Genomic DNA, 12,001 nt, shown 5'->3' on the forward strand with positions numbered 1-12,001 from the left:
CATAAGCAGGTAAGAGGGTGACCACAAACCCTCTGATGTGGTGTGCTTTGGAAGGGATTATTTTATACTTTGTTTCGATTTACTAAGTCCTACTGATTTCAAATGCAGTGTCCATACAATTCGCACCTGATTTATCCGTTCTACTTTCTCCTTCACTGTTCTATTTCTGTATTTTCATTTCAGTGCAATATTGGAGTCTATTTAGTTCTGCAGATTCACACCTTCCTAGACGTTTTTACCTCAAATAGGTTTGGGGCTTAAAAGACATGCCACTGGTGCCTATCTGTTTACATTGTGAGATGTTTTTATATCTGTCGGGGAATGATCTTAAATATATTTCTATTTCACAATCAGTAGTGAAATCCTACCCAGTCAAAAACTAGCTGTGTACTGAGCCTGGGCTTGAGTCCAAACTCTGCATCTGAATATCCCACATGACTTTTAGGAATAGGTAGACTCAGAAAACAGGCTACTATTCTTCTTCCCCTCCAATCTCAAAAGTAGTTGCTCTGAACTGTATCTTAAATCATCACATAATTAACACAAACTTAACCCAGATCATTTAGTCTCTTTAAATGTCTTTATGACTCATGGTCAGTCACCTAAAACTCCAAAGGAAGGATTCTGAGGTCTTAGCCAAAGGGGAAAACCTTCATCTCTACACCCAATAATCCAATAATAAGGTAGGACTGTCACTTATACATAGTTAATTAGCCTTCCCATTCCAAAGCAAAATCACTCATCATTAGTAGTTTTCCATTTCATATGAATAGTGTTTGCTTCTTTATAAACTATTCTGACTGGGTCTTCCATATTGCTTTTTTATTAGTTTTTAAAAGGAAGGTATAAAGGACCACACTGTTATAGCTGCCATCTAAAAATTAGCCTAATGATATGACACTTGTCCATATATACAAAACTATAGTTGTCTGATACAATATCTTCTCAAAGGCAATTTTAATATCTCCAGATGCAAATTAGTTAGGCCAAACACCACCTTATCACCAACTGATGAAAGCTTTAGCTGTTCAAAGATATGTGTTCATGTATAAAAATTAAGATGACCACTAGACAAGTATTAGTGGAAATAAGTAGCAGTATTGCACCAATGCAAGACAAAATATACTTTATTGTGACAGCAAATGCACATAGTGCTGTTGATAAGGCATGCTACCAGGATTCCGCACGTAATCAAAGCCCAATGTGGAAATGGAGTAAGTGCAGTTTCTTAACGCTTAAAGATTTAGTTCATGGGAAAGGGAAAAGAACTGTGTCTACATATCTCAAATGCAATATTATACACCTATTTAATCAGAGACCAATGCCTCTAACCAATCGCCCAAAGGTAAATAAAAGAAACTTAATCTTAAATGTACTCAAGTGACTTCAAATATCAAAGACAAAAAGACTTTGCTAGTTAAATTGAGGCAAACTTCCTTCCTAGACAAAGACCTAGAAATTGAGCAAATATCCATTCATTCAAGTAGCCAATTTTAACATCATTTATACTAGAATATGTTGACATTGACATAGTTTAAAGAGACATTTACATTTTAATGCTTCATGATGTAAATAGTGGGCTAAAATAACACCCTGAGTCAAATTTGATCCCTTTCCACTTGAAGGGACCAAGGATAGTTTCGTTTTCAATAGCTGAACTTTGGAGGGAAGATTTGAGAAAACAATGCTAGTAGCAAGAAAACTAATCACGAATGAAGCTATCTGACTCTACAGACGTGTCAAAATCAATGCAAAACCGAGGAAGAAAGGCTGAAATGCTTTTTATAAAGCAGTACTCTTAAAGACAGGCTACTCACCCCTGCCCACCCCCCCACACACCCCTTCATTCTTTTAAAACAAATGCTGGTGAAATGCTTTCTGAAAGAATGCTTAGTGACATTCAGGTTCAACTGTCTTCTAAATGCAATACTGTGGGGTTTAAGCAGTTTGCTTTAAATAAATTTACAATTTAGCTTATACAGAGTCAATTTACTTTAAAAAATAAAAAGAAACACGACTGTAAGTTACTTATCAAATACTCTTTTTTTCAAAGGAGTTTTTTAAAAGCAACACAGGACCAAAAACATCCAACTATTACTTTATTTATATTACTATGCTTAAGTTACATGGAAAAGACAACCAAGCAGTTCTGCCCCACTTCAGGAAAAGCTTCCAAGCAACACCAATTAGGTGGTGACAAGTAACTGGGAATGGTGACATCTTTGGGTCAAGACTGACAGAAAGAATGGGCTCTGGTGCTACGGTTCTTCTCCAACAAGAATATGGCACAATGGCCAGCACAAGCCATACTAACACTGAACCTTTAGCGCTGGTCACAAATTCGGATCTTTTCTCTGAAACTAGCAAATTAAGTGAAATAATTGGGTTCAAAAAAAGTTTTAAAATGAAGCCCAAGTAAGTTTAAAAACCATGCTCGACGCTTTTCCTTTCAAATTTACACACCTTTTCACTAATAGCCCAGATTTCTTCCCTCACAAAGCCCATCACGTAGCTACAGACAGACTATTCTGCCTCGAGATGTAAACACAGGGAAAAAATTAACGGCATCTGCATAATATTCTCTCTACACACTGCTGTTGGATGAAAAATAGAAAATTAAAAAAAAAAAAAAAGAAAAGAAAGGAAGGAAGGTTCCATCTTAGATTCTCACAACTTCTTGTTCCGCAGTTCATGAATCCGACTCTGATGCTAAGGTGACAGTGTATGTAAGTAGATTTTTGTTTTCAGTGAAGGAGACCTGGGAAAAGACGGAGTTATCACTTTTTCTTCAAGAGTTATCAGATGGTACATGCTCCTCAAAGCCCTCACTCTCTCGAACTAGAGCCCGTTCCAGGATCACACGGCCCTCCTTATAACGCTGGCTGTCTTCAGTAGCAAACTCATAGATCCATCCCAGTTTGCTATTGCAGTTTTTGCAGCTCACATCTCGAACCATGTGGCGGCCAGTGAGCATGACCCGGTCTTGAACTTCACTATACTGCAGGTTAACTACCTGAGAAACATGTAAAAAAAAAAAATTGTGAAGGCATGTTATTTGCCAGAAAGTACTCAATATTTTGTAGATGCATTCACAGTAACTTCAATAACCCAACAGCAGTTTATACTTTTGTCAAATCTACAATGCCCTTCCAAGAGTTATTTTTAGATTAAACATCTCTAAAATTGCACTGCCCTGGGCATTTAATGCAAGCATGTGTTCTAATACTAGCCCGCAAGCCACACTATCTATACATACTGTGTTTCTGTGTTGTAGTACAGAATCCTGGACTTGAAATCATAGAAGGTAGGCCAGAGTCCAGTTATTCTCATTCACTACTGAATGGTGAGTACACATAAGGTTATCAATGTAAAAGAACCAGCATAACAGGTATTCCTTCAAAAAGTCAGCCAGATTTGTTTCTGAAAATATGTTATAGATAAACAGATTTGGACAGACTAAGCCTACTACAAACCAATGCAACATATGGTTTTCAAGTAGGTTCAGGAATTTGAAGAATTTCCAATGATTCTAAACATCCAACAATCCTTTACACTTTATTTTGCTCTAAAGTGCCAGATAAATACTTTTGGATCTGAAGGCTACATGGTGTTTGCTGTCCTTTTTAACTTGGCTATAATAGCACAAAAGCAGCTGCAGACAATACATAAATGTGATCCATTAAACTTTATTTATGAATTCAGGCAGTCTGTAATAGTGTTACTAACCCTTGCTCTATGTTTAAACAAAGATCAAGGGGGCGCACACTATCAGTTCTTCCAGAGAACTCCACCTAAAGTGAACAGACAGGTGTCTGTTTAGTAGAAGTTTAGCTGATCTTCTAAGAGCTGTACCTTAGACTAGCTCTGTTCCTTCATAAAATCAATTTTACAAATGTGTAACAGATTCCAAAATCATAGCTACCAGATTTCAAAGCAGAAATTAAGAGCAGGCAGACTTCTAACTTTTAAATCAGGAAATAGGTTTGTTCTGCTGACAAACCTATGTAATAAGTCAAGTTACAACTAAAGGAATGACTAGAAAGCATGAATTAGAGCAAGAGAAGTTGGTTAAATATTCACTCATTCACCTGCTTTGCCTATTAAGAGAGCTCAACACAGCCATCTCCCTATAAGAATAAATCAGTGACATAGGTATGGGGGTGTCTCAGGCCATTCTTCAATTGCCTAGGCTGAAATTACAATCATTCTTACACTGAATGCTTTCATTCGGAAGTAATGGAGACAACCCTTCTTATATAATACCCTTTAAACGTCCCAGGTTAAAGCTTACATCTTTGTAATATTTCCAGAGGTTCCTTCAAAGATAAGCTGTAGACAATTTCCATAGATGATTAGTGCTCATTCTGATTCTCAATCTCCCAAAGCTCTACGGGGTAGTCTAGTACTGCTGTCATATATCCACTTAACAGACTTGGGAAATGAATTAGGGTTTCTCACCAACCTTGTTAAAAAGAAAAGCTCTGCCAGTGGCACCTGTGAACCGAGTGGAGATGAGCTCTGAACGGTTGGTCAGGATTGTATCGCAGTTTGCACAAGAAAATAGACGGGTACCACCAATATGATCAAGGAAGATTCTGCCCATTTTTATAGGTGAAGTTCTAAAAACCTAGGAGCAAATGGAAAAGGACAAGTGAATTAAAAAGACAAACAAACCTGCATTTGTGTCTATAATGGTCTACTTTGTGGACCATTATAGGGAACCATTTATATCTGCTCTGTAGTACTCAATATGTGAAACAGCTGACTGAATGAACAAAAGGATTCAAAGTTCACACACCGAACAAATAAATAGGCATCTGAGCAAAGAACATTTTACAAGCAATGAGCCAACGGAGTAAGCATGCTTAGTTAGGCAAGGTCAGGAATGGTCACTTCTTTTGGTTGGCAAGTAAAAACAAAGAAAGTGGAATATCAGAAACTGAGGGATGAGAACTTGGGGTAGGGACTACATTAATGTGTTCAGTATACATTCTACACATGTGTAAATTTGAGAGAAGAGGTGTGGGGTATGTGTGAAGGATGATGAGTAGAAAAAAGGGGCAACCAAAAAACAAAGAGAATCTGCTTTGAAAATACGTGGGTCTCTAGCCATAAGACGCATCTACCTACCACCACACAGTGGGTGACACCACTGACATTACTGACACTGTAGAGCACTACGTTAGGTGCTCAAAATCACTGTGATAAGATGACGTTAGATTATCCAAAGGTGACTAGCTGTTCAAAAGCTATGCAACTTGCATTGCACCAAATTCAAAGTCAATATTCTTCCATTACCCTTCAATGTCTCCTCTAAGAAAAGGGCACACAGCTGGTGAAAGCTTGACTTAAGGGGAGGAACAAAAACAGAGAGACAGGAGACAAGCCATTATGGTATAACTTATTTAAATTTAAGTCTCATGGATTCAATAAATCACAGAAGTGCTTGTAATACTATTGGGGGGGGTGAGGGAGGGGAAACCTTTGAACCCAGCTTCTGAAACAAAGATAATGACACTTAAGTATTTCAATAGAGTTAATACATGCAACTTATTAAAGTCACTGCAATTAATCTACTTAAATTGCATTTTTTTAAAAAATGGCATTTCTAAAGATCTAGATTTAGTCAAGAATACTAGTTTTCATTTAAAGAAGAATCTGTCCCTGGGTATTGCTATTAGCTTGTGTTTTAAATCATTAACATTACGTCTTTAAAATGGCAGCAAAACTAGGGCCCTCCTTGGTGGCACAGTGGGTTAAAGCACAGCACTAAAGCTGGGTTAAAGCACAGCACTAAAGCTAAAGCCATTTCAGCCACTTCATCATGAGTTCGATCCCCGCCCCTGAGGTGACTCACATGGTGTGGCAGACCTCTCCTGACCCGCCCGCTGCTCCCCTCAGCAGTGTACTTCGTCAGTCAGCCTGTTCTGCTCCCCACTGTGTCTCTGGTGTTCACCGCCCCTGCACCTCTGGCCTGTACCCCAGTTCTGTATGCATAAATAAATCTGTTTTTTAAAAAATGACACACAAAACTAATATACCAATCACTCTGGGAAAAAAAATAGTCTAGATTTAGGCTTGTAACAAGACTCCAGTTATCCAATTTGAAGAAATTTCATCACACATTTAAAAAATATTATACTCACTCTTACATCGGTGAACTCCCTCAAGCATTAGGAGTCCTAATGTCATCAGGAATATCGTATCAGGAAGATAACTATGAAACCCATTAAACATTACAATGTGGAATTTTGGTATGAAATAAACATATTAAAATATTAAAAAGCACTGCATTAACAAGTGACAACAAATAGACCCTGAGTAAAAATGTAAGATTTAAGGTACAAAATTGTTTTCTGACTACAATTCTGCAAAGTAACAAGATGAGACTTGATGCCTATTGTTTCAGCCTTTACATAATAGCACTACACATTTTTCAGATGCTCAAGAACATAGTATTTGTTACAAAAAGGTCAGAATTGCAAGTATGAGGCCTGCAAGCTGAATTCACTTAGTGGTTTAGGGATACAGCAGAGAACAAAAAACAGCAGGGAACAAAGCAAACCCTCACAAAAGATGTTTTAGACAGCCCACACAATTTTTATTCTTAATATAAAACCACTGAGTTGGCACTTAAAATCTAGGAGATTTCACTAGAGAGTTTGTATTTTTGAGCTAAGGGGAGACCTGATTATAGAAAGCATATAGCTTAGAAGGGGATGAGGCGCAGCTCTTGTGCAAGTAAGGCCTTTGCCCAAATTCTACTCTTTTGGGCCCTGCAATATACTTGAGTTCATGACTCTTACTATAAATAAATCATACTTGATATAAATACACAAAGTACTCAAAAACCTGCGAGTAATGAGACTCACAGTCTCACCAACATAGTCCACAGATTGTTTTTCTGGGCATTGGTATTTGCATATTTAGCCTCTTACTCAGGGCTCTGGGATTCCCTTACTTCTTAAAATCAATTTTTAACTTTTAAAGAAAATATTAACATTGTACTTTATTTCAATAATAATGCAGGAGCAACTAGATATGTTCTTGAATTTGCCCTGGGAAATAAGCTACTGTGGAAAATATACCGAATCTCAAAATTTCACCTACAGCACCTACCAGCCTATTTATCTGGGTCAAAACTACAATCTGACTATGATTATTCCATACTGGATATAGGTAAACTTTTTATTCTTAAATGGGGTAAACAGATTTAATAGGTTTTCTTTTCTCTGCTTTAAATTCAGTCTGTTTTCTTTCTCTTTTATCCAAGTGTTTTTTACTGAATTCAATTACATGATTCATTACTGAGACCAAAAATATCTATGCAGAATCACTATTCCTAGTTGTGGTTGCCATTTTTAGAGTACTAAATAAAACTGCAAAATGTAGTTCATTACTAGAAGAGATGGGGGCTAGATTGCCATAGAATCTAAAAAAAGCAAAACATTACTGGTAGTCAAGGGTCTTTAGGAGGTAGAATGACTTCAAGGTCACAGGGGTTAGTTAAGCCTTAGCTTTGCAGAAAAGGTAACCCAGTACTTATGTGAGGCTCTCAAAAGGCTTATATCAACCAGAAAGCCACTATTATTTAATGAGAAAGATAATTTAAAATCTAAAACCTAAATCAGACTTTTCTGAACCATGACATGATGAATGCTGCCGTGCACCTAATAATTTATGTAGTCTGGACACTGCACTTGGTACCTGACACACATTTAATTTTGACAAATTTCTTAAGTTGTGTAATTTTCTGATACTGACCAAGCTGGAATCTGAACTAAATCTTGTTCTAGTTCTTTTCATTCAACCTATTCTCTAGTGACCAGAGAGTGCTGCCAGTTTCAATCTTCCTCGGATTATCGGGTCCACACTTCTAACTTCATGCTGATCCTCCTCTACTCTCTAACCTGACTAGAAGCAATCCCAATCACATACACTCGGTAACTAGGAACCCTGGATTTTTTAAAAAATAATTTGTACACCAAAGCATTTTGCTACTGTTAAGTGTACAACTGATTTTTTAGTGAGTGTACAAAAGCTGTGCCACCAGCACCACAAACTTTAGAATATTTCCATCACCTCCCCTGCAGTCACAACCCTTTCCATCACAATCCAGCACCAGGCAACCACTGATCTACTTTCTGATTGTCTTTATATCCAAAATGTTACCCAGTCAAGTTACCTTGGTCACCTTGCTAGGACCAAGAAGAGCTCCAAAGCACTCTAACCACATTATTTCCAAAATATCTCAAGAGTGAGCTACTTTCACATGTGATTAATGTTTTCTGTGCTGATTCTGGGCACCTGTGTCCCTAAGTAATAAGATACATGCATCGGTATGTACCAATGTTAAAGATCAGGTTTTTATTAAAATTTATGGCCAAACTTACCACAGTTAAAGCCATTTTCAGTATTTTAAGCAAGACCAGTATTTTGATAGTAATTTTGGTAAGTCACCTCCCCCCAGATAATTTTATAAGTATAACCAACTTGGCACTAGCTTCTCTTAATTCCAATTTACTGAAAAGGTAGAAATGAGGAAAGTACCGAAAGTGGTTGTTTAATTAGGAACACATTGTTTCTTTGAAATTACTGGAAATAGAAGCCAATCTGAAAATATAATGGCAATTCAGAGATTACGTAGATATTTTAAGTCATGATTTTCAACTGCTAACCCTTTCTACAAATATGTTGCTGTCAATTTCTAAATGCCAGTCTTGAGCTTTATTTTTCAATATTGGGCTTCTTATTCTGGACCCTTTATCTCAACAGAAACTTGAAAATCTGTCGATATTCACCAAGTTAATTATGACTAGGATTACACTAAGCCTAAAGATCAAGGGGAGGGGGCTGAGGGAAATAGTGAGAAGACTCACCAGCGATAGCAGGAAGCATAACAGGTGAATCTACTGACATACACTGCTGAGGGGAGCAGTGGGCCGACAGGAGAGGCCTGCTGGTTGGCTGCACCATGTGGGTCAGCAACCTGGCAGGCAATGGAGCTCAAACCTCAGTGGTGGTGATAGCTTGATACCCCTGCACCACCAGGGAGGCCCAAAACTGTTATCTTGACAATACTGAGTTTTCTTAACTCTAAGCATAGAGTATTTTCTCCATTTAGCTCTTTTCTCCTTCAGAATATTGTTTTTCTCATAGAAATATTATACATATTTGTACATAAATTGCAGATTTATACCTAAGGGTTTTATTTTTGGGAATGTTAATATAAAGGTAATGTGTTTCTTAATACCCGCCTGCTGCTCCCCTCAGCAGTGTATTTCAGTCGATCTGCTTATTCTTCTCCCCACTTTGTCTCCGGTGAATTGTCTCCACCCCCCCCACCCCCCACTTCTGGCCAGTTCTATATGCTTTCCAAGTTTACTATATTGCCATAATTTATCCATGAAAAAGTAAAGGGCTCAAAATGGTATCACTTAAGCTAAATACCAAGACTTAATATTCACAGCTAACCAATCAACTTGGAGTTTCCAGATCAATGCTAGTTAGGTAATCTTACCTGAAATAATACCTTTTGCTAACAATCTCCCTGTTCTGCCCCACTTCTGCTTATAAGAACATTCCCATTTTGTACTGCTCCACTGTATACCCTCCTATTCATTTGATGGGAAGCTCCTGGATTGATGAGTCACTATGAACAAAAAGTGAAATTTGGGGGGGGCCCTGCTCTGCCCAAGGTCTGGCAGCCAAAGCCATCTTAAAAGGCTTCACCATATATGCAAAATCTACTGCCTAGGACCCTCCCTGATGGCAAAACTGGCTGCTTGCATGCTAGTTCCATCCCTGGCCCCAGAGGCAATCCACAGCAGACCTCTCCTGACAGGCCCGCTGCTCCCCTCAGCAGCTAACTTCATCTATCTGCCTGTTCTGCTCCCCACTCTCTGGTGAATCCTCTCACCGCCCCTGCACCTCTGGCCTGTACCTCAGTTCTGTATGCATAAATAAATAAATCTTTAAAAAAAATCTACTGCATGAAGATATGAATCAGTCTTTACAGATAAAGAAATTTAACAGTGGACACCCAAGCCGTTGCATTCTGCAGGGTGGGAAGAAAAATGGATTCAGCATTTCTTTCCTCTAGCATCAGCAAATTTTCGGACTGACACAATCTAGAGCTGGATGTCCCTATGAAGAATAGCATTCTTAATATAACTGCCTCCTGTTTTTAGCAATATATACTAAATACAAAATTATGTTTACTCTGACAGTTTTCAGAGATTAAGATCTGTTTGGCTGTTTCCCTGGTTGGATGTTCACTTTGATTATTTCATAAACTTTGTCTATTCTTGAGACTTCTGGTTAACAATTTAATAAAACCAATCAGATCTAAAATTTATTCTAGGTTTTGTTAACACCTATCACTAGAAAATAAGGCTAGTCATGTAACTCGGTGAGTCAGCTCTAACAATCTGAGTTAGTAATCTCATTCTGGCAATGATCTCTCTCATTTGTTGCGCAAGACCATGCGTCAAAAAGCCTCTAACTGGATACACTGGAGTACAATTTAACTGTATGGTTTTCTGATTCAAGTGTCAAGTATCAAGTTCACCTGATAGCTAAGTTTCAGTTCCTATATTACCCAGACAGTACTACCCAGGATTTCCCAAAAAACTGTTATTGATTTACAGTCACTTAAGTATTAAATCTAAAAACGATGTCCTGGGCACCAACTATCTTTACATCTCAAGGATATATTTAGGGTAGCTTCCCAGCTCATGGATTGTTTCTGTGAAGGGGAGTTCGTTTAACCTCTTCTAGATTTAATTTTTGGTCTTATTTCCTTTCTCTTTTCATGTTTCTAAATCTGTTACTCCATTCCAACCACTAAGTAGAACAAAAGAAAAATAACAAGTCTAGGGAAGTCTTCAATAATCCAATGAAATATTAAAAGCCTTATGTATTTATAGTCATATGTATTTCACCAGTTTTAATACCATTTACTTAAATCCCTTGTAAAGAGTTAAATAATTTGAGTACATTTCATCATGTCTCTTTCCAATAGATAAGATGTTTGCCAGTTATAAAATTAAAAAAAATTATACCAGCAAGTCTGTTTTGGGGCTGGTGCAGGGTGAGAGTGTGGTAAGTACATTCAGCCCTTTCCAAGGAGTGTGTGTACATTCTACTTGGTGTTCTAGTACATACCCAAAAACACAAAGGCAATGTGGAAAATATTTTACGTGCCAAATTCCACAAGCCCTACTTTCTCGCTACTTTTAAACAGTATTTCTCACTGGGTTTCCAGCGTAGGCCTAACCCCACTGCAACCCAAGGCCTCTTCTTTTTCTAGTTCCAATTAATACCATTCCACTTAAGAATGCTTTCCTCTTCACTCTTATTTCTCTCCACTCCATTTTTGAAGTCTTAGGACATACTTTACTAATATTTAACCTTTTTTACTCATATTCATTGTGGCTTTTTACTAAATTTTAGGTTTCTAGAGAAAAGATCGTTCTTTGTAATTTTCTTCTTACCTAACACTGTACAAGTATGCAATAAACGTTTATTGTTGTAGCATATCTGGCACAAGCATGCACCTTGGAAACATTTGCTGCAAATGTTTGCTGGAAGGCAGCTTCAACGCCGTGTATGTGGCTGTGCAAAGTTGACTAATATCCTATCACCACCCCCAGTTACTTCACCAGCAAGTCTAATATTCCAAAAACACAAGGTTAGCCTGAGGTTACTTCAGGTTTTCCATCTGTCAAGGAGACCTGGAATAAAAATCCTCACATTACCAACAAGGCTCTGTAAACAGAAAAAGTTTAAAAATAAATGAGCTGTACACTTTCCCGGGCTCTCCCTCCAAAGGGGATTCACAGGTGCCAGGATTAAACCGATCTGCGTAGCGTTTCTCGTTCCAACCCCCGTCACTGCCCTACCTTCCTGCACAGGAGCGGAGAATGAAGGGGTGGCCGGAGCACGCACACGAAGCGGCGAGGGACGCAGCCGGCCCGCCGGCCGCAGCCGCCCAGGCCCC

The 12,001-nt window shown here is 38.2% G+C and overlaps 1 protein-coding gene across 2 annotated transcripts in view; it reads right to left on the bottom strand.

Annotated features, from left to right (window-relative positions):
• Window positions 1-2,086: 2,086 nt before the first annotated feature.
• The window catches only part of YPEL5 (yippee-like 5 (Drosophila)), an 11,086-nt gene continuing 1,171 nt past the window's right edge, over window positions 2,087-12,001 (bottom strand). Inside the window, exons 1-3 of one of the 2 annotated variants that reach the window (XM_012727660.1) lie at window positions 11,904-11,988; window positions 4,463-4,627; window positions 2,087-3,013 (exon numbers count right to left, since the gene is read on the bottom strand). In XM_012727660.1, the coding sequence (XP_012583114.1) occupies window positions 2,789-3,013; window positions 4,463-4,603 (366 nt within the window). In that variant the 5' untranslated portion in view covers window positions 4,604-4,627; window positions 11,904-11,988 and the 3' untranslated portion in view covers window positions 2,087-2,788. Of the gene's footprint in view, window positions 3,014-4,462; window positions 4,628-11,903; window positions 11,989-12,001 lie in introns of those variants that run through there. The other variant, XM_004686324.2, reaches the window with a different exon arrangement.

Source organism: Condylura cristata, unplaced genomic scaffold, assembly GCF_000260355.1.
Source record: "Condylura cristata isolate star-nosed mole 26May11 unplaced genomic scaffold, ConCri1.0 scaffold00020, whole genome shotgun sequence".
In the NCBI taxonomy this organism is placed as follows: domain Eukaryota; kingdom Metazoa; phylum Chordata; class Mammalia; order Eulipotyphla; family Talpidae; genus Condylura; species Condylura cristata.